Source organism: Rhinatrema bivittatum, chromosome 13 (assembly GCF_901001135.1).
Source record: "Rhinatrema bivittatum chromosome 13, aRhiBiv1.1, whole genome shotgun sequence".
Taxonomy (NCBI): Eukaryota; Metazoa; Chordata; class Amphibia; order Gymnophiona; family Rhinatrematidae; genus Rhinatrema; species Rhinatrema bivittatum.
The window spans coordinates 38,632,066-38,658,737 of record NC_042627.1 but is presented as its reverse complement, the minus strand read 5'-3'; the positions used below and the strand labels follow the sequence as shown (position 1 = coordinate 38,658,737).

Genomic DNA, 26,672 nt, shown 5'->3' with positions numbered 1-26,672 from the left:
ACCATCCCGTCCGTCTCAACTTTTTCTTTCTTTTGACCCCAAAGCTCTGGGTTCACCAGTGACGAAACGGACCATATCAAGCTGGATAGTCCAATGTATCCGATTCTGTTACGGAAAACAAAACTTACTTCTGCCGCAGAAACCCAGAGCTCATCAAGTTCATGCCCTATCCACTTCATGGGCACACCTACGAAATATACAACCAATAGACATTTGCAAGGCAGCTACATGGACATGTCTTCACACCTTCACTTCACATTACTGCCTTGATCAGCAAGCCACTGTGGATACCAAATTAGGACAAGTAATCCTACAATCCGTATCATCTCAGTAAAGGTGATTGCCACTTCTCTATTATCACGTTCCATTAGAGAATGGCTTCGAACGTGATTGGGAGCTTGTGACTCCCAGGACAGCATGACTAATTCAGCCCTGCTATCGACGGGAAAAAAACAAGTTTGCTTACCGTAAACGTTGTTTCCGTAGATAGCAGGATGAATTAGCCATGCTGACCCACCCTCCTCCCTAGCAATCACGAATTCCATCCATAACATCTACTGCTTAATCACAGACTGAGGAGAATCTGTACTTCCTGCGCGGGAACAGCCACGCAGCCACAGAGGGAACAAAAAACTAACCTCTGCTTATCAAGCTCCGCCTCCTGGACCTGATTGACAGATCCCAGAACAGCATGGCTAATTCATCCTGCTATCTACGGAAACAACGTTTACGGTAAGCAAACTTGTTTTTATAGTGGATTCTAGATTGTACAGGAAGCCAGTGCAGGGCTATCAGCAAGGGGGTGATGTGATTGAATTTCCTAGAAGTAGTCTTGCTGATGCATTTGAAGTAACTGTAGTGGTTTTAGTAGGCTTGCAGGGAGGCCTAGTAAAAGGGAGTTGCAGTAGTCTAAGTCTGAAAAAATAAGAGTTTGTAAGACGGTGTATTGTTAACAGAGTTTTAGTCGATGTAGAATTCTCAACTTGAAGTATCCTGATTTGATTAATTTGCTTATATGCTTTTTCATAGTGAAGTCTTCGTCAATTTGAATTCCAAGGTCGGGAACCTCATCTGATGGAGTAAGGTTGGTAATTCCTAGATTTATGTTCAAGCATCAAGTTGTCTTTCCTTAGCCATAAAATTTCTGTTTTGTTTGTGTTAAGAGTTTGTTTCATTTGGAAAAGTTTTTGTTGTATGGCCTTCATGCAGTTTTTTCAATTGTTTTGTCAAAAGGGATGTAGAATTGTTTATCAACTGCATATAGGAAGAAGCTGATTCCCAGGTTTGTTAGTAGAGCACATATAGGCAGGAGATAGATGCTGAACAGAATGGCTGAGAGTGCTGACCCTTGGGGGACATCTGTATCGATCGGAAAGGTATCTGAGATTTGATTACCTAATTTGACTTGGAATGTCCTATCTTTTGATGACATTTTCACCTATTCCAATTTCATTCAGGGTGTGGTCAACTGTGTCGAATGCTGCTTTTAAGTCTATTAGTACCAGGATATAAGATTTATTGTTATCAAAGGCTTGGAGCACAGGATCCGTTAAAGAGATGAAAAGGATTCCAGTTGAGTGATTTTTTTCTATATCCGAACTGGTTTGGGTATAGTATTTTGTCTTTAAGGTGGTTTTCTAGTTGTGATAAAGCTGCTTTTTCTGGGACTTTCGCAATGAAAGGCAGGTTTGATATTGGTCGGTAATTGTCCCAGTCATCGATTCTGCCGGTTTTCATTTCTAGAATTGGTTTAATCACAGCTTGTTTTGCTTTGTTAAGGACAGGTCCTTCTGCTAGTGAATGGTTTATTATGGTTGTGACTACTGGGGTTATTATGCTGTTTACTTTTTTCAGGGTACTTGCTGGGACAGGGCCAAGTGGGTGGGTTGCGGGTTTCATTTTAGTGATTATTTGGTTCAAGTTTCAATACTGTGTTGAATGAGTTCCATTTTGCTTGTATAGGTTGATTTCTGAATCTTTTGATGGTTGGTCAGGGGAGAATTATGATTTGAGTGTATTGATTTTGTTTTCCAATGAATCAGCATATTCATTGCATGATGTCTTTGTGAAGTCATAGCTGTTTGAGATGGAGGAGGAAGTGTTAGGATCGTGGACCCTTGGGCTGGCTGAGACGGCAGGTGTAGTGCTGTGGAACCCCACAGTGGGCGTCGCAGCCGGGAGGCGGCGCTGAGGAGAGGCTTCGAAGAGGGCTTCACCACTGGAAGCCCGAGATCCCCCCAGGAGGAGCCCGTAAGGACCCGGGCCTCTTGGTCTTAGGTGGATCCTACGCGACAAAGGATCAGAAGAGCAGCCTGCCGAGGCATCTGACGATGAGATAGCGCCCAGGAGGTCAGGAGAGACTTCACCCATGGAAGCCAGAGGTCCCCCCAGGAGAAGCCCGTGAGGACCCGAGCCGCTGGGGCTTAGGAGAAACCTCCGGACGGGAGAAGAAGTACCTGCGGCAGTGGAGAGAGATGAAGCCGGTCCAGAACAAGCCAAGGTCGGGAGCCAGAGGTCAGATGTCGAATGCCAAAACCAGGGACGGAAGCTGAAGTCTGAGTCGAAGAACGAAGCAAGGTCAGGAGCCAGGAATCAGATGTCGGATGCCAAAACCAGGGACGGAAGCTGAAGTCTGAGTCGAAGAACGAAGCAAGGTCAGGAGCTAGGAATCAGACGTCAGGAACAAGCAGGGACCAGGAAGCAGGAAGCACAACTAGCTACTCCGAAGAGTGAACCTCGTTGCAAGCTGAGGGTTAGCTGTGACTGCCGGGTTTAAATAACCCAGCAGCGTCTGACGTCATCAGGAGGCTGTCTTCAGTTTTCCCACGCCTGGTAACTTGCCTGCCTGGTGCGAAGGTGGCAGACCTCACGCGTCACCTAGATAGGATTATAGACAGTGCTGGGGAGGAGCCGGCTGTCGTGGTACATGTGGGCACCAACGACATAGGAAAATGTGGGAGAGAGGTTCTGGAAGCTAAATTTAGGATTTTAGGTAGGAAGCTGAAATCCAGAACCTCCAGGGTGGCATTCTCTGAAATGCTTCCTGTTCCACGTGCAGGTCCCCAAAGGCAGGCAGAGCTCCAGAGTTTCAATGCGTGGATGAGACGATGGTGCAGGGAAGAGGGATTCAGCTTTGTAAGGAACTGGGGAAACTTTTGGGGAAAGGGGAGACTTTTCCGAAAGGACGGGCTCCACCTTAACCAGAGTGGAACCAAGCTGCTGGCACTAACTTTCAAAAAGGAGATAGAGCAGCTTTTAAACTAGAACAAGGGGGAAAGCCGACAGTCACTCAGCAGTGCATGGTTCGGAGAAATGTATCCTTGAAGGATACTAATGAAACAGGAGAGTTAGGGCATCCCAACAGAGAGGTTCCATCAAAAGCAAACATAGTTCATATGCCTATATGTAAAAAAATCACCGAAGCTAATGATTACCGAATTATCCCAAACAACTGAAAAGCAGGTTGTTAAAGCAAGCAAAAACCACACTTTGAAATGTCTGTATGCCAATGCCAGAAGTCTAAGAAGTAAGATGGGAGAGTTAGAGTGTTTAGCAGCAAATGATGAGATTGACATAATTGGCATCACAGAGACTTGGTGGAAGGAGGATAACCAATGGGACAGTGCTATATCAGGGTACAAATTATATCGCAATGATAGGGAGGCTCAACTTGGTGGGGGTGTGGCACTTTATGTCCGGGAGGGTATAGAGTCCAACAGGATAAAGATCATACAAGAGAGTAAATGCTCAGTAGAATCTATATGGGTAGAAATCCCATGTGTGTTGGGTAAGAGTATAGTGATAGGAGTATACTACCGTCCACCTGGACAAAATGGTCAGACAGATGATGAAATGCTAAGAGAAATCAGGGAAGCAAACCAATTTGGCAGTGCAATAATAATGGGAGATTTCAATTACCCCAATATTGACTGGGTAAATGTAACATCAGGACTTGCTAGAGACATAAAGTTCCTGGATGTAATAAATGACTGCTTCATGGAGCAATTGGTTCAGGAACCTACAAGAGAGGGAGCTATTTTAGATTTAATTCTTAGAGGAACGCAAGATTTGGTGAAAGAAGTAACGGTGGTGGGGCCACTTGGCAACAGTGATCATAACATGATCAAATTTAAACTAATAACTGGAATGGGGACAATAAGTAAATCTGCAGCTCTAACACTACATTTTAAAAAGGGAAACTTTGATAAAATGAGGAAAATAGTTAGAAAAAAACTGAAAGGTGCAGCTGCAAAGGTTAAAAGTGTTCAACAGCCTTGGACATTGTTTAAAAATACAATCCTAGAGGCGCAGTCCATATGTATTCCGCGCATTAAGAAAGGTGGAAGGAAGGCAAAACGATTACCATCATGGTTAAAAGGTGAGGTGAAAGAGGCTATTTTAGCCAAAAAAACATCCTTCAAAAATTGGAAGAAGGATCCATCTGAAGAAAATAGGATAAAACATAAGCATTGTCAAGGTAAGTGTAAAACATTGATAAGACAGGCGAAGAGAGAATTTGAAATGAAGTTGGCCATAGAGGCAAAAACTCATAATAAAAACATTTTTAAATATATCCAAAGCAAGAAACCTGTGAGGGAGTCGGTTGGACCATTAGATGACAGAGGGGTTAAAGGGGCTCTTAAGGAAGATAAGGCCATTGCAGAAAGACTAAATGAATTCTTTGCCTCCGTGTTTACTAATGAGGATGTTGGGGAGATACCAGTTCCGGAGATGGTTTTCAGGGGTGATGACTCAGACGAACTGAACGAAATCACTGTGAACCTGGAAGATGTAGTAGGCCAGATTGACAAACTAAAGAGTAGCAAATCACCTGGACCGGATGGTATGCATCCTAGGGTTCTGAAGGAACTCAAAAATGAAATTTCTGATCTATTAGTTAAAATTTGTAACCTATCATTAAAATCATCCATTGTACCTGAAGACTGGAGGGTGGCCAATGTAACCCCAATATTTAAAAAAGGCTCCAGGGGCGATCCGGGTAATTATAGACCAGTGAGCCTGACTTCAGTGCCGGGAAAAATAGTGGAAACTATTCTCAAGATCAAAATTGTAGAGCATATAGAAAGACATGATTTAATGGGACACAGTCAACATGGATTTACCCAAGGGAAGTCTTGCCTAACAAATCTGCTTCATTTTTTTGAAGGGGTTAATAAACATGTGGATAAAGGTGAAACCGGTAGATGTAGTGTATTTGGATTTTCAGAAGGCGTTTGACAAAGTCCCTCATGAGAGGCTTATACGAAAACTAAAAAAGTCATGGGATAGGAGGCGATGTCCTTTCATGGATTACAAACTGGTTAAAAGACAGGAAACAGAGAGTAGGATTAAATGGTCAATATTCTCAGTGGAAAAGGGTAAACAGTGGAGTACCTCAGGGATCTGTATTGGGACCGGTGCTTTTCAATATATATATAAATGATCTGGAAAGGAATACGACGAGTGAGGTTATCAAATTTGCGGATGATACAAAATTATTCAGAGTAGTTAAATCACAGGCAGACTGTGATACATTACAGGAGGACCTTGCAAGACTGGAAGATTGGGCATCCAAATGGCAGATGAAATTTAATGTGGACAAGTGCAAGGTGATGCACATAGGGAAAAATAACCCTTGCTGTAGTTACACGATGTTAGGTTCCATGTTAGGAGCTACCACCTAGGAAAAAGATCTAGGCATCATAGTGGATAATACTTTAAAATAGTCGGCTCAGTGTGCTGCAGCAGTCAAAAAAGCAAATAGAATGTTAGGAATTATTAGGAAGGGAATGGTTAATAGAACGGAAAATGTCATAATGCCTCTGTATCGCTCCATGGTGAGACCGCACCTTGAATACTGTGTACAATTCTAGTCGCCGCATCTCAAAAAAGATATAGTTGCGATGGAGAAGGTACAGAGAAGGGCAACCAAAATGATAAAGGGGATGGAACAGCTTCCCTATGAGGAAAGGCTGAGAGGTTAGGGCTGTTCAGCTTGGAGAAGAGACGGCTGAGGGGGGATATGATAGAGGTCTTTAAGATCATGAGAGGTCTTGAACGAGTAGATGTGACTCGGTTATTTACACTTTCGAATAATAGAAGGACTAGGGGGCATTCCATGAAGTTAGCAAGTAACACATTTAAGACTAATCGGAGAAAATTCTTTTTCACTCAACGCACAATAAGCTCTGGAATTTGTTGCCAGAGAAGGGTAGTTAGTGCAGTTAGTGTAGCTGGGTTCAAAAAAGGTTTGGATAAGTTCTTGGAGGAGAAGTCCATTAATGGCTATTAATCAATTATACTCAGGGAATAGCCACTGCTATTAATTGCATGAGTAGCATGGGTTCTTCTTAGTGTTTGGGTAATTGCCAGGTTCTTGTGGCCTGGTTTTTGGCCTCTGTTGGAAACAGGATGCTGGGCTTGATGAACCCTTGGTCTGTCCCAGCATGGCAATTTCTTATGTACTTATGTTCTTTATCTAGAGCCCCTGCTTGAATGCATGCCTTGGGGGCTGGGCCAGCAGCAGATCGTCGGTGGTGTCTCCCTCGCAGGGAGAACGCTGCGGTAGGCCGAGTCTCCGGCTTGGACGGCCGGAGGGGAGCTTCCGCAGCCGGGGTGGGCCCCGTGGTGCGTAGGGATCCCGGGGCATGGCCCGGGATCACAACAGTATGCCCCCTCCTACGCCCCCTTCCTGGAGGCCGGGGTTTACCTGGATGATCCACATGAAACTGGCGGAGAAGTCCTTTGTCCAAGATGTTGGCGGCTGGTTCCCAAGAATTCTCTTTGGGGCCGTAGCCCTCCCAGGAGAGGAGATACTCCCACCGACGGCGGTGGAATTGGACATCTTTCATGGTATACGTATCACCCTGTTCGGCGGTAGAGGTGGTCGGTTCCAGAGGCTTGGTTTGAAATGGGGAGAAGACCACCGGCTTGAGCAGGGACAAGTGAAACACATTATGGATCCTCAGGGTAGACGGCAATCGTAGCAGGTAGGACACTGCCCCAATACATTCTGCCACAGTGAAGGGGCCGATATAGCAAGGCACCAAGCGCATGGAAGGGATGTGTAGCTGAATATTCTTGGTACTTAACCATACCTTACTCCCCAGTTGGAAGATCGGTGCAGGTCGTCGGGACCTGTCAGCGTACTCTTTAGACTTGGCCGCTGTCAGGCGAAGATTCTCCAGGGTGGCGCGCCAGAGATGGCGCAGCTGTTGGGCCATAAGTTGTACTGCAGGAGATGGCACCATCAGAGGCAATGGTAATGGAGGCCTGGGAGTCCTCCAGTAGACCAATTGAAAAGGGGACCGGTTGGTTGCAGAGTGTTTATGGCAGTTGTATGAGAACTCTGCCCAGGGTAACAAGGCGACCCAATCATTTTGGAGATCTCCGACGAAGGCCCAGGGGAAGGCCTTTAGAGTTCAGTTGGTACGCTCAGCTTGGCAGTTGCCCTGGGGGTGAAAGGCGGTAGTCAGATCCAATTGCACTCCGAACTTCTTGCAAAGGGCCTTCCAATATTTCGCTGTAAACTGAGGACCATGGTCTGAAGCGATGTGCAACGGAAGTCCGTGCAGTCAGAAGATATGCTGTGTAAAAAGGTTGGCTAACTCTGGTGGCTGTAGGTAGTTTAGGCGAGAGGCACGAAGTGAGCCATCTTCGGAAATCGGTCGACCGTGACCCAGATCACGGTCTTTCAGTCAGAGGGTGGTAATTCCACAATAATTCCGTGACAGGTGGGTCTAGGGCTCAGTAGGTACGGGTAGCGGCTGAAGGAAGCCCCAGGGACGACCCTGCAAGGGTTTCTGCCGAGCGCAGGTAGGACATGACTGGACGTAGAGCCGAACGTCTCTCTTGACCTGCGGCCACCAGTAGAACTCAGTCAGATGTTCTAGTGTACGGGCAGTTCCGGGATGCCCTGTGGTCAGGGAATCGTGGGCCCATGCTAAGACCTTCCTTCATGAACGAGCAGGCACCGCTGTCTTACCTGCGGGGAACACCTCGGATGCGGCTAACAGAACTTTGGCTGGGTCCAGGATATATTGAGGAAGGTCGATTGTATCGTCAGTCTCCGTCGTGCGGGAGAGAGCATCCGCTCGGACGTTCTTAGCTGCCAGTCTGTAGCGGAGGGAAAATTGAATCGACTGAAAAAAGAGGGACCAGCGCACCTGCCATGGGTTAAGGCGCTGGGCGCGGCACAGGTACTCTAGGTTTTTATGGTCGGTGTAAACAACCACTGGGTGCTGGGCTCCTTCCAACCATTGGCGCCATTCCTGGAATGCTAGCTTGATAGCCAGTAGTTCTTTGTCCCCTATGCCGTAGTTTCTCTCTGCGGGGGGAGAACTTGCGTGAGAAATAGAACATGGCAGGGATTTACCATTACTGGACAACTGGCTTAAAACGGCTCCAACTGCCATGTCGGAGGCGTCGACCTCCACGATGAATTGGCATTGAGGGCCGGGTGGCCGGAGGCAGGTGTCCTGGAGGAAGGTGTTCTTTAGATCCTGAAAGGCTCAGACGGCTGTGGCCGACCAATTCCTAGAAGTCGGCCCCCTTTCTCGTAAGAGCCGTCAGCCGGGCCTACCATGCTGGAATAGTGTGGGATAAATTACCGGTAGAAGTTGGCAAAGCCGAGGAACCGCTGTAGCACCTTGACTCCCACAGGTTGAGGCCAATTCTTGATGGCCGCAACCTTCTCTGGGTCCATATGGAACCCTGTGTTGGATACGATGTACCCTAGAAAGGGTAGTGACTCCTGTTCAAATTGGTATTTCTCCAGTATGGCATAAAGCCGGTTCTCCTGCAGTTTCTGAAGTACTTGACGGACATTGTGGCGGTGTGTCTCCAAGTCCTTGGAATATATTAACACGTCATCAAGGTAAACAATCACTGAGGTGTGCAGCATTTCCCTGAGTACCTCGTTCATGAGGTTCTGAAACACGGCGGGGCATTGCAGAGGCCGAAGGGCATGATGAGATATTCATAATGGCCATCTCTTGTGTTGAATGCGGTCTTCCACTCGTCACTGGGCTGAATTCTCACCAGGTTATATGCCCCCCGGAGATTCAATTTCGTGAAGACCTTGGCTCCTTGAAGCCGATCCAAAAGTTCTGGGATCAAGGGTAGCGGGAAGCGGTCACGCCACGTAATGCTGTTCAGACCGTGGTAATCGATACAGGGTCGAAGGGACCCGTCCTTCTTACCCACGAAGAAGAACCCGGCTCCGGCCGGGGAGTTGGACGGTCTGATGAACCCTCGGTCCAAGTTTTCCTTGATATAGGCGGACATGGCCTGGGTCTCTGGGAGTGATAGCGGGTAGACCCGTCCTCGAGGGGGCGTGGTGCCTGGGATCAGGTTGATCGCAACAATTGAAGGGGCCCGATGCTCGGAAAAGTAATTCGGCTTTCTTCCTTCGAGAATACGTCTCAGAAGGCGTGTACTGGGGTGGTAGCACTAGTGGTGTTGTCAAGAGCGGTACCAGCGGTCGAGGCCGGCAGATAGGCACTCATTAAGCAGGTCGGGGCCCCAGGACGTATCTGGAGGGAGTCCCAACTGATCAAGAGAGAGTGCTTCCAAGCCATGGCAGACTTAACACGACTGGATGTAGGGATTTCTCCAGGATGAGGAACGAGATCTCCTCGACGTAGTGAGGCGGCCGGTGCGTAGCGTTAGTGGCTGAGTACGAGTGGAAATGGTTCCAGGAACTGGGGTCCCCTGGATCGAAGACACTCGTATGGGGATTTCTAAGGTTGGACCCCAGTTGGAGTTGCTGTACCAGGTCCTGGAGGATAAAGTTTCCCCCGGCTTCGAGTCTACCAGGGCTAGGGTGTTGAAGTTTCCGTCCCGGAGAATCAGGGTTACTGGAACGGTACACGGGGAGGCGGAGGTGGTGTTACCTAGAGTTCACTCCCCGACTGACTCTAGGTCCGAGCATTTCCCGGACACTCTTGACAGCGGGCAAGGAAATGTCCCTTGCCCCCGCAATATAAACACAGGCCCTGGACCGGTGGTCTTCTCCTCTCCTCTTGGGAAATTGGCCCCCGGCCCAACTGCATGGGTTTCTGCGTTGTGTGGCCCCGGGGAGACAGGAGGGGAATGCCTGGTTCGGGGAGGCTTGGTTCCGGAGCCCCCAAGTCCCCGAGTGAGTCTCCTGTCCCGGAACCGGAGTTGGATGCGGCGGTCTACATGGCCAGCCAGGTCAATAAGATCATTCAAGTCGTTCGGGAGAAACTCTGGCTGCCAACTCGTTCTGAAGTCGTGGAGAGAGCCCCTCCAGGAATATGCCGTGCAGGCTATCGCTTCTCCAGTTCAGCTCGGCAGCAAGGGTCTGAAACTCTATGGCATACTCCACCAAGGGACGGTTACCATGCCGTAGCTGGAGCAATTCGTACGCGGCTGTGGGTCCGCGGGAGGGCTCGTCAAAGATCCGTCAGAAGGTCGTGACGAACTGAACTAAGTTGGCTAAGCGGGGATCCTGATGCTCCTATAGGGAAGAGGCACAAGCCAACAGCCTCCCATCCAACAGGGAGATAATGTAGCTTGTTTTGATCTGGTCTGTGGGAAACTGCGCTGGTAGCAGGTTGAAGCGGATATAACATTGGTTCAAGAATCCGCAACATAATTTCGCGTCCCCTGAGTACCGCGAAGGTACTGGCATCTGTATGGGTGCAGACGGTCCCACATTAGGGATGGCTACCGGTACTGGGGACCTGGAAGTGGTGGCTCCTTCCACTCGGTCTGCTAACCTCTGCACAGTTTGCCATCAGTGAGTCGAGGCAAGTTGCTGCTGTTGCAGACCTTTGTGCAATTCCGGAATGGCTTTCAAGGTCGAGAGGTACGCCGGGTCCATGGCCTTGCAACTGTTAGGATCGTGGACCCTTGGGCCGCTGAAATGGCAAGTGTAGTGCTGTGGAACCCCACAGTGGGCGTCGCAGCCAGGAGGCGGCGCGGAGGAGAGACTTCGAAGAGGCTTCACCACTGGAAGCCCGAGTCCCCCCAGGAGGAGCCCCGTAGGGACCCGGGCCTCTTGGTCTTAGGTGGATCCTATGCGACCAAGGATCAGAAGAGCAGCCTGCCGAGGTACTGACAATGAGATGGCACCCAGGAAGTCAGGAAAGACTTCACCCTTGGAAGCCCGCGGTCCCCCCGGGAGGAGCCCATGAGGACCCGAGCCGCTGTGGCTTAGGAGAAACCTCCGGGCGGGTGGAGAAGAAGTACCTGTCCAGAACAAGCCAAGGTCGGGAGCCAGAGGTCAGATGTCAAATGCCAAAACAAGGGACGGAAGCTGAAGCCGGAGTCGAAGAGCGAAGCAAGGTCAGGAGCCAAGAATCAGATGTCGGATGCCAAAACCAGGGATGGAAGCTGAAGCCGGAGTCGAAGAACGAAGCAAGGTCAGGAGCCAGGAATCAGATGTCGGATGCCAAAACCAGGGTCGGAAGCTGAAGTCGGAGTCGAAGAACGAAGCAAGGTCAGGAGCTAGGAATCAGACGTCAGGAACAAGCAGGGACCAGGAAGCAGGAAGCACAACTAGCTACTCTGAAGAGTGAACCTCGTTGCAAGGCGAGGGTTAGCTGTGACTATCATCAGGAGGCTGTCTTCAGTTTTCCCGCGCTGGCCCCTTTAAATCTAGAGCCCCTGCGCGCGCGCCTAGGAGGCGGAGCCAGCAGCAGATCATCGGCGGCGTCTCCCTCTCAAGGAGAACTCCTAGGTAGGCCGCGTCTCGTGCCTGGACGGCCGGAGGGGAGCTCCCGCGGTCGGGGCGGGCCGTGTGGTGAGTGGGGATCCCGGGGCATGGCCCGGGATCGCAACAGGAAGGATCCTTGATTAGATTTTTGACTGTTTCAAAGAGTAGTTTTGAATTAAATATAACACCATGAATCTGTTTTGCATAATATATTTTTTTAGCTTTATTGATTAGTTCACGGTATTTAGTTAAAAGCGATCTGTATTTTCCTAGATCTTTCTTGAGTGGTTTTTTCTCCATTGCTTTTCAGATTTTCTCGGGGTTACTTTAGTATGTCTTAGCTCTTCGCTATACCAAGGTTTCTTTCATTTAGTATCTAGGAAAATTTCGCATGAAGTAGATTTTGGCATGCTGTCTACATGAAGGTTAAAGTCACCTACGATTAGGTTTGATTCAGGTGCTGGGAACACTTTAGTGAAGATTTCAATTAAATAAGGGAACCAATTCATTTTCTATTCTAGTGGCTTTCATTAAAAAATAATAGAAATTGCATGCATGATGTGATTATAACACAGACATTTTTTTGGTAACACAAATGCCATTTTCCTTATGCATTTTTTTGGGTGCTGGTGACCTCTTATGCTAACCTGGCATTTACAGAAACGCTGTGTGACATAGCAGTTAACAGCAGCATGTTTTAAAATGTAGTAATATTTCTGTCATTTTATTTTTTGGCTTAAATCAGCATGAATTGCTTTCTGTATTTAAAAAACTTTCCTTGCTACAGTATAAAACAGGGAAATAATCTGATCTATACTTCTTGGATTGTTGTTCTTAGAGGGGCTCACCTGTTTGGTTCTGTCAGGTACAGAAGTGTGAAAGACCATCTGAGCCCCACAACTATTCATCTACAATAAAAAGAAAAATATTACTTTAGTTTAACTGTAAATAAACAGCAAATAAGGACCACTTGGCTGGCTGGTTGCTTCCATTTACATTGCTAATGATAAATACAAACTGTTAGCCAAACATACTTTAATGCTACAAGAAATCTCATCCTATCAAAGTCAGCTAGAATTATTGTCTTCCCTCTTAGGGTCAGATTGTAGTAAAAGATTTCTCCCATTTTGTACCTATGGGGAAAATGTTTAGTACATCTGGTCATTAGCCCTCAACCATTCTGCACAGAAGTTCCTACACTTAATCCAGGCCCTACCATGTCTTTTACCCAGCCTCTTAACTCTGTTCTTACCATTGCCCTCTGTATCTGTCCTGAGGATGCTTAAATTCTTAAATGTCTAAATTTGAAGAGCTAACACTATCAAAATTACTATTGAGCAGAAACCATTCCCATTGAAAATATAGAAATACAGAGCAGACCGGGAAGGAGAGAGGTGTGAGTGTCCTGAGAGGACACTTGTGTAAAACATTGATAAGACAGGCGAAGAGAGAATTTGAAATGAAATTGGCCATAGAGGCAAAAACTCATAATAAAAACTTTTTAAAATATATCCAAAGCAAGAAACCTGTGAGGGAGTCGGTTGGACCATTAGATGACAGAGGGGTTAAGGGGCTCTTAGGGAAGATAAGGCCATTGCAGAAAGACTAAATGAATTCTTTGCCTCCGTGTTTACTAATGAGGATGTTGGGGAGATACCTGTTCCGGAGATGGTTTTCAGGGGTGATGAGTCAGACGAACTGAACGAAATCACTGTGAACCTGGAAGATGTAGTAGGCCAGATTGACAAACTAAAGAGTAGCAAATCACCTGGACCGGATGATATGCATCCTAGGGTCCTGAAGGAAATAAAAAATGAAATTTCTGATCTATTAGTTAAAATTTGTAACCTATCATTAAAATCATCCATTGTACCTGAAGACTGGAGGGAGGCCAATGTAACCCCAATATTTAAAAAAGGCTCCAGGGGTGATCCGGGTAACTATAGACCAGTGAGCCTGACTTCAGTGCCAGGAAAAATAGTGGAAACTATTCTCAAGATCAAAATCGTAAAGCATATAGAAAGACATGATTTAATGGAACATAGTCAACATGGATTTACCCAAGGGAAGTCTTGCCTAACAAATCTGCTTCATTTTTTTGAAGGGGTTAATAAACATGTGGATAAAGGTGAACCAGTAGATGTAGTATATTTGGATTTTCAGAAGGTGTTTGACAAAGTCCCTCATTTTATTATTTATTTATTTTAATTTTTTCTATACCGGCAATCGTGATAACATCACATCAAGCCGGTTTACAATAAACAATGGGGTAATAACCGGAACCAAGAACAAATATGTAATATACATATTATAAATGCAGTTACAATAAACAAGGAAACATGCAACTGGGAGTAAGAAGAAGAAAAGATAGTAACTTTAACATGGTGTATAAACCTGTAGAAGGTTAAACCTCATGAGAGGCTTCTACGAAAACTAAAAAGTCATGGGATAGGAGGCGATGTCCTTTCGTGGATTACAAGCTGGTTAAAAGAAGGAAACAGAGAGAAGGATTAAATGGTCAATTTTCTCAGTGGAAAAGGGTAAACAGTGGAGTGCCTCAGGGATCTGTACTTGGACCGGTGCTTTTCAATATATATATATATATATATATATATATATATATATATATATATATGTGTATATATATATATATATATATATATATATATATACATATATATGTGCGATCGCACAGACAGCATCACAGCACAACAGCTAAGTCCCTCCCTCCAGACTTACCATCCAATCGGGGAGACGAGAGGGATTTTAAATTTCACCTCTCTCCCGGCGCCGCTGACAATAACAACCTGAGCGCCGCCGCTGCTGCTGACGCTACCGCTACCACAGCTTCTGCTGCCGCTGCAAGAGGAAGGCCTGCGCGATCGGCGCCCAGACCCGTCGGGGTAAGGCCTTTTTGTTCCCTTCCCCCCGGCGAGCCTGATCTGCGATCGCACAGACAGCATCACAGCCAACAGCTAAGTCCCTCCCTCCAGACTTACCATCCAATCGGGGAGACGAGAGGTATTTTAAATTTCACACCTCTCTCCGGCGCCGCTGACAATAACAACCTGAGGCCGCCGCTGCTGCTGACGCTACCCCCCGCTAACCCGCTTCTGCTGCCGCTGCAAGAGGAGGCCTGCGCGATCGGCGTCCCAGACCCGTCGGGGGTAAGGCCTTTTTGTTCCCTTCCCCCCCGGCGAGCCTGATCTTGCGATCGCACAGACAGCACCACAGCACAACAGCTAAGTCCCTCCCTCCAGACTTACCATCCAATCGGGGGAGACGAGAGGGATTTTAAATTTCACCTCTCTCCGGCGCCGCTGACAATAACAACCTGAGGCCGCCGCTGCTGCTGACGCTACCGCTATACCCGCTTCTGCTGCCGCTGCAAGAGGAAGGCCTGCGCGATCGGCCGCCCAGACCCGTCGGGGTAAGGCCTTTTTGTTCCCTTCCCCCGGCGAGCCTGATCTGCGATCGCACAGACAGCACCACAGCACAACAGCTAAGTCCCTCCCTCCAGACTTACCATCCAATCGGGGAGACGAGAGGGATTTTAAATTTTACATCTCTCCGGCGTCGCGCGCCAAAGGCGCGCGACAAAGGGGCTTGCCCCTTTGTGCGCCCCTTCGTGCAGCCCCTGAGATCATACTCTTTTTCATTATCTGCTTAATTCTCCTTTCATACCTTGATTAGAATTCAGCATATCATCTTTAAATCTATAAATTACATTGGCAACAAGATTCAAGTCAGCTGATTCGTGTAAGGGAGACGAGAATAGATCCCAAGCTTTATTCATCAACAGGAAAACAAATTGAAATTGTAATCCAAAATCTCCACAAACCCTGGAACCTCAACAGATAGTGTTCCCTGATCCTAAAGCCAGCTTCGGGTCAATAATAAGCCAGTTTACTGGCCCTTGAATCTTCATCTTCTTTGGAGCACTCGAGTAAGCCTCTAATATTCTCTCTATACCACACAAACAGATCAACATGCTTCTTGGTTTCCCTATCCCTATACATCACCATGTTTGCCATGGCGAATACTCCATACCAATCATCAAGAATCAACGTAAACATCAAACTAAGCCTCTCCCACAACACTACAACCGTCATCAAAGGCTAATTCCAATAATGATTTCACCAATCACACAATTCCTCGGCCTTTCTCTGTTATCTCTTACTCTATTCAATGCTCAATCACTTTCAAAAAAAACTCATATCTTAAACGACTACCTTACTGAAGTAAACCCAGATATCTGTGCAATCACAGAAACGTGGTTTAAACCTTCAGATTTAGCTCTGTTAAATCAACTACCAACTCAGCTTTATGATTTGTTTCTCCATACCTAGAACCAAAGAAAGGGAGGAGGTCTGCTTCTCGCAGCCAAGAAAGGTCTAAGAATATCTTTACAACATTCATATACCACATCAAAATTAGAGCTCTCTTTCTTTAAATCTGATCTATTTACAAATTGGCCTAATCTACGCTCCACCAGGATCTTTAGATTCTGACCCTTCACCAGTCATTGAACTCTCTGCCAAATACTTCAACCCAGACAAACCTGCCATCTTACTGGGTGATTTCAACTTACATGTCGATGCTTCACCACAATCCCCAATTGTGTTACCCTACTCTCGGCTCTCAACTACATGGGCTTCACACAAATGATAAAAGCCCCTACCCCACAAAGCAGGTCACACTTTAGACCTTATTTTCATTAATCAGTGCATCTCAAACACAAATACAATCACATGTTCACCTGTCCCTTGGTCGGACCATCAAATCATCAACACAACCTTCAAGCTTTCACAACATCCTCCACTTTCGTTCCCAAAAACACTATTCAATTCAGGAAACCTTGTTCGAACAGACCTTCTCATCAATCAGTTCACTAATGAATTATTACATCTCGATCTCTCCAACGCATCTACAGCCACCACCTCATGGGTGCAACATCACCAAAAAGATCGCAGACATTACCTGCCCTTCCATCACAAAAGTAGTACAAACCTTCGCCAGACAACAGGAAACCCTGGTTCAACCCAGAACTGAAGCTGCTTAAACAAGAGCTAAGAAATAAAGAACACACTTGGAGGAGAAACCCATCCCCCACAAACATTAGCTATTTATAAAAACCTCCCTCAATGCTTATAGGATCACCATACTGAGAACAAAGAGAGATTTTTTCTCAAAAAAAATACATCATTTCATATTTGATTCAAAAGCACTTTTCTCCTATGTTTCCAGCTCTCACTAAACCATCAACCTCCTACCATTCCTGATGATCAAGCACTCAACAAAGCATCAGAACTAGCAGAATACTTTAAGGATAAAATTGACAACTGACTATCTCTTTCTCATCATCTTTTTCATATCCCCCTTCCCTCACATTACCTCACCTCAACTAATACAACGCTGGAAACTTTCGAGACCACTTCAGCACTTGAGATAGAAACATACTTAAAAAAATGAAACCGTCATCTCATCCCTTAGACACAATTCCTACTAACCTTCTCATCGCAATAAGAAACTCCATATCAAAACCAATTGCAGACATCATTAACTGCTCTCTCTCCCAGGGTCAAACCTCTACTTAAAAAACCTAACCTTCCAACCACAGATCCAGCTAACTTCCGCCCAATAGCTAATCTGCCATTGATCGCCAAAATTATGGAAAAGATAGTCAATAAACAACTATCTGAATATTTGGAAGAAAACAACATTCTTGTATCTTCCCAGTATGGCTTTCGGAAATCGTTAAGCACTGAATCTCTCCTTATCTCTCTTACCGATTCTATTCTATCTAATATGGACAAAAAACAACCACATCTTTTGATACTACTAGATCTCTCTGCAGCCTTTGACACTGTCAACCATTCATCTCTATTAAAATGTCTGGCAGATATAGGCATTAAAGGAACAGTCTTCAGCTGGTTCAAATCCTTCCTAGCAAATAGACAATTCAAAGTAAAGATTAACAACAAAGAATCACAACCGATCCCTTCCAACCGGGGGGTCCCTCAGGGTTCCTCCCTTTCCCCTACCCTCTTCAACATTTACCTCTTACCTCTATGTCATCTACTTACTAAACTAAACCTAACTCACTATCTCTACGCGGATGACATCCAGATACTCATCCCAATCTCAGAATCCTTACAAAAAACCTTGGCTCACTGGAACAATTGTTTGCAACAGATCAATCATCTTCTCTCCAGCCTTTGCCTCATTCTTAACAACAACAAAACTGAGATCCTAATCATCAATCAAGACATCAACATCAAACTTCTAAACCCAGCTGACCTACTCAACTCATCCACTCCCATATTAAATCACTCACCACATGTTCGAGATCTAGGTATCATGCTAGACAATCAGCTCAATTTTAAAAAATTCATAAGCACAACCACCAAAGACTGTTTTTATAAGTTACAAGTCTTAAAAAATTGAAGCCTCTTCTTTATTTCAACGATTTTCGGATGGTCCTACAAGCCATTATTCTATCAAAAGTCGACTATTGCAATTCGCTTCTCTTTGGCCTTCCATATTCATCCATCAAACCCCTCCAAATGCTACAGAACTCTGCAGCCAGAATCCTTACCAATACGAATAAAAGAGATCACAATCACCCCCATTCTCAAGCTCCTCACTGGCTGCCTATAAAGCAAAGGATCCTATATAAAGTACTCACCGTAATTCATAAATCCATTCACAATATCTCTCCTCTTCAATTATGTAACCAACTACGCCCTCACTCCTCCTCTAGACCCATCAGAGGAGCATATAAAGGCATACTCTATGTACCTTCAACAAAATCCTCGCATCATAAACGTGCCATATCTACAGCAGGCCCCATTCAATGGAATGCGCTCCCACCAGACATTCGGCTTGAGTTCTGCCACTCTTCATTCAAAAAAAAACTTAAAACCTGGCTCTTTAGCCAAGCTTTTCCAGGACCATGATCATCATTTTTTCCCCTCCAACCAGCAGGAACATATCTTCTTCACAAACCCCCATTTTCCATACCACTACCTACTTCGGTATCTAATCTCTTGCTGCAGGACACTTGAGACTTTCTCACTTATACGTTATAATTTTTATGCTCAATAAGACCTGTCAACTTAATTGTTTAAGTCTTTTTTTTTTTTTCTCCTTTATCTTTTGGTCATCAATGTTACAACGTTATTGTTAAATTTTGAACTTATGTACACTGTTCCAAGTTTCATAACCTTGTTCTATGTAATGCCTTTTGGCAATTTTCATGTTCTGTTTCAATGTAAACCGATGTGATCTTTATTTCATATAGGAACACCGGTATATAAAAATCTAAAAATAAATAAATAAATATATATAAATGATCTGGAAAGGAATACGACGAGTGAGGTTATCAAATTTTCGGATGATACAAAATTATTCAGAGTAGTTAAATCACAAGCAGACTGTGATACATTGCAGGAGGACCTTGTAAGACTTGAAGATTGGGCATCCAAATGGCAGATGAAATTTAATGTGGACAAGTGCAAGGTGTTGCATATAGGGAAAAATAACCGTTGCTGTAGTTACACGATGTTAGGTTCCATATTAGGAGCTACCACCCAGGAAAAAGATCTAGGCATCATAGTGGATAATACTTTGAAATTGTCAGCTCAGTGTGCTGCAGCAGTCAAAAAAGCAAACAGAATGTTAGGAATTATTAGGAAGGGAATGGTTAATAGAATGGAAAATGTCATAATGCCTCTATATCGCTCCATGGTGAGACCGCACCTTGAATACTGTGTACAATTCTGGTCGCCGCATCTCAAAAAAGATAGTTGCGATGGAGAAGGTACAGAGAAGGGCAACCAAAATGATAAAGGGGATGGAACAGCTTCCCTATGAGGAAGGCTGAAGCGGTTAGGGCTGTTCAGCTTGGAGAAGAGACGGCTGAGGGGGGATATGATAGAAGTCTTTAAGATCATGAGAGGTCTTGAACGAGTAGATGTGACTCGGTTATTTTCACTTTCAAATAACAGAAGGACTAGGGGGCATTCCATGAAGTTAGCAAGTAGCACATTTAAGACTAATCAGAGAAAATTCTTTTTCACTCAACGCACAATAAAGCTCTGGAATTTGTTGCCAGAGGATGTGGTTAATGTAGCTGGGTTCAAAAAAGGTTTGGATAAGTTCTTGGAGGAGAAGTCCATTAATGGCTATTAATCAATTTTACTTAGGGAATAGCCACTATTATTAATTGCATCAGTAGCATGGGTGTAGGGAATCAGCTGAGGCAGTGGCTGACAAACCATGCTGACTCAGCGATTTCCTTATCTCTGACCTTTGCACTGAGTGCAACAAGACTAGCACACCTTAAAGCTCTAGCTTACTATAATTAACCCCCACTGCCTAAGGAGAGGATACCTGGCTGCCACATAGTCAGCTACAGGCAGAAGACAGACACATATATGGTATAGGCTTCAGCAGCCAATGAAATGATTTGTACGCATCTCCTGAGCCAATGGTCTAATGACACGTCTGTATGCTATGGCTAAGAGAGCCAATGATGTGATGGCACATCTGTATGCTATGGAAGTATGTACAATAAAAGAGGGACCCACGGGAGTGTTCGCCCCTTGCCCTTTTTGCCATGAATCCTGCCTGATGTGTCTTCATTGCCGCAACATCTGGTGACCCCGCGACGTGATAGCCCCCTGCTCATCCGGCTGGACAAAGCCTAGGTGCGCACCGTTGCAGCAGACCCGCTCCCACAATCGTAAGTATTTTTCAGCGAGTTTGTTCCCACATTCGTGAGTATGGGGGGGAAATAGTCAGCTCAGCAGAAGTTTCATGCAAAAGAGTTGAAAAAAATAATCAAGAATCATTATTTCGTCACCGGGGAGAAATAGCACAAGTCAGATTAGGGGACTTAGAAAAATTGATAAGTGAAATAGCCTGCCTTTGCCCATGGTATCCAGAGGTTTGAACTCTGGACGTCCAAGATTGGATTAAGATAGGCAACAGTCTCCATGCACCTCCGCACGCTCCCATAAGGCAATTGTTACTCTGGCAAAAGTGCACAGAGGTTCTAGAGCCATAAGGACTAAAAGTCTCAGGGCACCATATCCAGTTCATGTATCCTTAGAAACAGACAGTAAAGAAGCAGACAGGCCGCCCATTAGTACACCTACTCCACACACTCTTCCCCCACCATATCCGCAAACTCCCTCAGGGACGGCAACTTCGCTGTATCCTCAGCTTCCCATGCCCGAGCCCATGACACAGCCTATCCATACCTCCCAACCTTATTTAGAAAAACAGCCCTTAAGCACAATTAAGCCACAACCTGGCCCATGCGGTGCAATTCGCACGGGGTTTCACCAGGAACAGATAAAAGGAAACCTTACAGGAGAAGAATTATTAGAGGGACTTCAAGCCTTTCCCATCACAGAAAGGACCAATGATATGGGCGGAACAGAATATAATTGGTCCGCCCTTCCCTATAGCATTCTTAGAGAACTCAGCACAAGTATCAAGGAGACAGGGTTCCACTCCTCTTACACCCGAGGGTTGCTAGAGGGATCTCTGACAGCAATAGAATTGAATACCGCCCAGAGTGCCAAAAGCAGTAACAATACCTCCAGGTCTTCAAAGAAATTAGCATATATGACCTTGGACCAAGTAGCTGCACTCCTGATATCGCAGTGGCGTAACAAACAAAAACAGTACCAATATGAAAGAAATTATCTAATGAGACAGTACAATGACCTGTTGCAAACCAGAATAAACCAAATGATGGAGCAGACAAAGCAAACCTGGAAGGAATGTTTATCATGGGCCTTGCTATTCTGTTGCAGGAAGCCTGCATACTTAGAGCGCATTTCCCCACAGGCAGTGTTCCCTCACACATCAGAGAAAGATCCAGTGTATGCAGAGCCTTACGTTGTAATTACAGTGAAACTGGGACAGGACACTGTGTAAACTCAATGTGAAATGATCCCCTTTGACAAAGTTAAATAGGACCAGATTTAGGATGACTCCGTTACTCTGAGATTTATTTTGTAGCTTTTGCTGGCATTGCCAGCGCACATACTTTGCATTTTTACTGCAGTATTCGTTTTAGGACAAAGTAATTTAAGATAGAATCTGTTTACAAAAGACCAGCAAATCCTTGCCAGTCCTATCATTTCTGGTCGATGTTATCTAGTTATGTTATCATTTGCTGGTACATTTTTGTATAGGGATTTTAGTTTAACTAAATTAATGGTTATATGGTACTGCTTTTCAGTTCCTCTAAACTTAAAGGATTAATTCATTAAATGGAGTTCTCTCCTCTGTTTACTTTATCTTGAGAAACACTGTTCTGCATCCCTACACTAGACCTCCCCCTCACTCTGTCTTTCTGTTGTTAACTCTTAATTGCCACCCGTAAGGGGAAGGGAGAACTTTTGACAAGAAAAAACTGGACTTAGTACTGCAGTTTCTCTCCCTAATTTCTGTATCTATTATATCTCTGATACATTTCTATATCACAACACAAAAAACAAAGCGGTAGCCAATCCAGTGGGCTGTGTAACAGTGAAAACAATAGGAATCGGTTGATGAAAACAAGCCCTTTATTAAAAACGCCCGACTCTGGCCGAGTTTCGCTCTTTTGCACAGAGCTGCCTCAGGGGCAACTGAAAATGGACATACAAATAATTAAAAACAAAATAAATAACATATATAAATATATTCACTCAAAATGTACAATGCATAAAATAAAATATGCATGTGTCATAAAATAATCATGTTTCAAAATCATAAAAACAAAACAACTACATATATAGTTGTACAAACTTATGAATGCAATAAATTAAAAGACAACATATCTGTATGGCAAACATCCAATTGGTACAAAAATCAATTCAGAGTAAAATTTGTTACAGGTGAAGTTATGCAAAGAGATTGGAGGGGATGACTTTGTGTCATGGATGATTTAAAAATGTATGAATCATGGAGTCAATACTGGTTCTAAATCGAATTATTAGGAAAAATTGTGAAATCTTAATAGTTTTAATCACATTAAGCATAATGCTTACTTCATTCAACCAGGACTTGAGTTGGTCAATGTGGAAGATATCGCATTGATTTTCCTATATCAAACAAAAACAAACAAGTGAAATAAATGAAAAAAATCAAAAAAGTGAAAAATGAAAAAATAATAAAAAAATGAAAAAATTGAAAAATATTGAAAATTATAAGAAAACCTGAAAAAAATGATGAAAACAAATAATGAAAACAAATAACAACCAATGTGTGTGGAAAACTTTTAAGGGTCTACCTACAGCGTAGATGAGTTCCCATCAAATCAAATGAGCATTCTCTTATTCACACAGCATTGCCATGTGTTACCAGCTTTGAAGTCAATAGCGTTCAATAGATTGCAACTGTAATGGACAAAAGATAATGATGATATTATTTGCACATAGACCAGACCTGGGCAAGGGGCGGCCCGCGGGCTGAATCCGGCCCGCCTACGGTCTGTGACCGGCCCGCCCACTGCTGAGAGCAGACGGAGAATGAGGCACGCTGCCTTCCCTCTGCAAGGGAAGGCAGTGTGCCTCATTCTCCGCTCCCTCGCTCCCCGATTGGCCGGCCAATCGGGGAGCGAGGGAGCGGAGAATGAACTGGTTTTTTTTACAGCGTTCGGTGGGGGGGAGGGAGTGACTCGAGCGAAGACACGCTGCCCGATTGGCCGGTGCTGGGCAAGCCTTGCCCAGCACCGGCCAATCGGGCAGCGTGTCTTCGCTCGAGTTTCTTTCCTACCTACCTACCAGTTCCGCCTTTCGTGGTCTTTTTCAGGGGTCCCCAACCACCGGTCCGCGGGAGTTTTTTGCCGGTCCACGGCACACGCTCCTGGTCTCTCCCGCTGCCGTTGCCACTGGGCTGTCAGCACGTTCAAGCCCAGTGGGAACGGCAGCAGTGTTAGAAGCTGTGTTACCCGCGGCTGGCCTTTTCTTCTTCCCGCGCCTGCACCCCCCCTCCCGTGACCCGGAACAGGAAGTGATACACGGAGCGGTGCGCGGGAAGGAGAAAGAGCCGTGCCGCGTCGGCTGCAGTGTCGGTCCCTGAGCAATTGAAGCAGCCGGTAATCGAGAAAGGAGTCAACAGCATGAGCCTCCCGCGGCCGATGGGATTCTTCTTCTTGGCCTTCGGGGGCTGCTGCAGCTCCCATTTGTGCTCCGGTGGGGGGGAGAGGAAGTGAGAAAGAGAGAGAAGCAGCCAGCCAGCCTGTGTGTGATTGACTGGTCAGAGAGCTGATGTGTGTGTGTATGTGAGAGACAATGAAAGTGATTGCTCAGGGAGATGACTGATGTGTATGTGAGAGTGTGAGACATTAGTCAGGGAGGTGACTGATGTGTGTGTGTGTGAGAGAGAAAAAGCATGGAAGTGAGAAGTATGTGGGAAAGCATGAGCGTAAGAAGCCTGGTGTTGTGGGAGTGAGAAACCTGGGTGAGTGTGCATGCATGAGAGAGAGAGACTGCTTGGTAAGGTGACGGTGTGTGTGAGAGAAAAAGACTGGTGTGTGTGAATGTGAGAGAATGTGATTCAGGGAATGAGAAGCCTGTGCATGTGGAGAGTGAGCATGGAAATGAGAGAGACTGGTGTGTGTGTAACAGAGAGAAAGTGATTATGGGAATGAGAAGCCTGTGCATGTGAAGAGAGTGAGCATGAGAGTGAGAAACCTGGGTGTGTGTGAGACAGCATGGGAGTGGGAAGCCTGTGTGTGTGTGTGTGCATGCATGAGAGCGAGAGACTGGTTGGTAAGGTGACTGTGTGTGTGAGAGAAAGAGACTGGTGTGTGTGAATGTGAGAGAAAGAATGTGATTCAGAGAATGAGAAGCCTGTGCAGTGGAGAGCGAGCATGGAAATGAGAGAGAGACTGGTGTGTGTGTAACAGAGAGAAAGTGATTATGGGAATGAGAAGCCTGTGCATGTGAAGAGAGTGAGCATGAGAGTGAGAAACCTGGGTGTGTGTGAGACAGCATGGGAGGGAGAAGCCTGTATATCTGAAAGAGAACTTGGGAGTGGGAAGCCTGTGTGTGTGTGTATGCATGAGTGAGATCAGGTGACTGGTGTGTGTGTGTGAGAGAGAGAGAGAAATAAAGTGATCATGGGAATGAGAAGCCTGTGCATGTGAAGAGTGAGCATGGGAGTGAGAAACCTGGGTGTGTGTGAGACACATCATGGGAGGGAGAAGCCTGTATATCTGAAAGAGAACATGGGAGTGAGAGACTGGTGAGTGTGTGTGTGTGTGAGAGAGAGAGAGAGAGAGAAAGAAAGTGATTATGGGAATGAGAAGCCTGTGCATGTGGAGAGAACAAGCATGGGAGTGAGAGACTGGTGAGTGAGTGTGTGGGTGTGTGTGTGTGTGAAAGAGAGAGAGACAGAGAAAGTGATTATGAGAGTGAGAAGCCCATATATGCAAGTAGAACACGGGAGTGGGAAGCCTGTGTGTGTGTGTGTGTGTGTGTGTGTGTATGGCATGAGAGAAACTGTTCAGGAAGGTGACTGGTGTGTGTGCCAAAGACTGTTTGGGAGATGATTGGTGTGTGAGAGACAGAAACTGGTCATGGGGGCATGACTGGTATGGTGTGTGTGTGAGAGACATGGGCACTAAGGAAGAGGACCATAAGTATAGAGCTTAGCTTCTACTGCTGCTTCTGGTGTGTGCCACGGCCTGCAGGGAAGGGGAGTAGGAGAGCTGCTGGAGGGGTTAAGTAAAGGTGGCTTTAAGTTTATTTTTCTTGACTGCCATTTTAATTGTGTGATGTCTGCTTTTTTGAAATATTTTATTGGTGTTTGGAGAATGTTTAATAGTTTTTATGAGTTTTTAATTGTTGGATGTTATTCTGTTCATAGCTGTTTTGAAACATTTATTCTGCTTATTAGTATAGTTTTACAATTATTTCTGTGTGGGGATCTATAGCTGCTTGCTATTCTGTTTTCCTAATAAGAGGTGTATTGGTTTTTAGGACCTGATTTAATATTTGTGGTGTTGTCTTTTCATAGATAGGGTTGCTCCTGTTTTGTATTCCATAATACAGGTGTAACTGTGTGTGGATTAGTTTATGTGCATTACTACAGATCCTGGGAGTATGTTAGGTCGGTTCTGTGTCTGTTACCGAGATGAGATATTTTGCTAGCATGTAAGCGTTTGTATCGGTCTTATTTGTTGTGTTTTCTCAGAGGACATGCATTGGTGGTAAACTGCTGTCTTTTCATAAGTAGGGCTATTGAGAACTGAGTTAATTATATTAGTCCGGCCCTCTAAAACCATCCCAATTTCTCATGCGGCCCCATGGGAAAATTAATTGCCCACCCCTGACATAGACGGCGCACATTATCTGTTTGATGTCAGTGTCAGATATCTCAATGACCCGTGTGCAACGTTATAAGGCAATATGTATTGATTTATAGCTATAAAATTATTACTCACGAACTAGACCTAGCCGTGTTTATTGACATATTTGAGGTGGCCGAAAAAACAAACAGCAAAAGTAGTGCAATGTATACTAAGCAAAAAAACATTAATTAACAGCCGGCACCCTTATATTGTATCAATAACGTGCCAGTGATATAACAATGCAAATAATCATATTTTAATAATACATTTTTTTGCTTAGTATGCATTGCACCCCTTTTGCTGTTAATTAATGTTTTTTTGCTTAATATACATTGCACTACTTTTGCTGTTTGTTTTTTCGGCCACCTCAAATATGTCAATAAACCCGGCTAGGTCTAGTTCGTGAGTAATAATTTTATAGCTATAAATCAATACATATTGCCTTATAACGTTGCACATGGGTCATTGAGATATCTGACACTGACATCAAACAGATAATGTGCGCCGTCTATGTGCAAATAATATCATCATTATCTTTTGTCCATTACAGTTGCAATCTATTGAACGCTATTGACTTCAAAGCTGGTATCACATGGCAATGCTGTGTGAATAAGAGAATGCTCATTTGATTTG

General features: G+C 45.1%; 1 protein-coding gene across 3 annotated transcripts in view; it reads right to left on the bottom strand.

Annotated features, from left to right (window-relative positions):
• The window catches only part of LRRC49 (leucine rich repeat containing 49), a 315,450-nt gene extending 302,811 nt beyond the window's left edge, over positions 1-12,639 (bottom strand). For all 3 annotated transcript variants that reach the window (XM_029575276.1, XM_029575277.1, XM_029575278.1), the window contains exon 1: positions 12,529-12,639. In XM_029575276.1, coding sequence (XP_029431136.1) covers positions 12,529-12,588 — 60 coding nt within the window. In that variant the 5' untranslated portion in view covers positions 12,589-12,639. The remainder of the gene's footprint in view (positions 1-12,528) is intronic.
• Between the last annotated feature and the right edge of the window lie 14,033 nt (positions 12,640-26,672).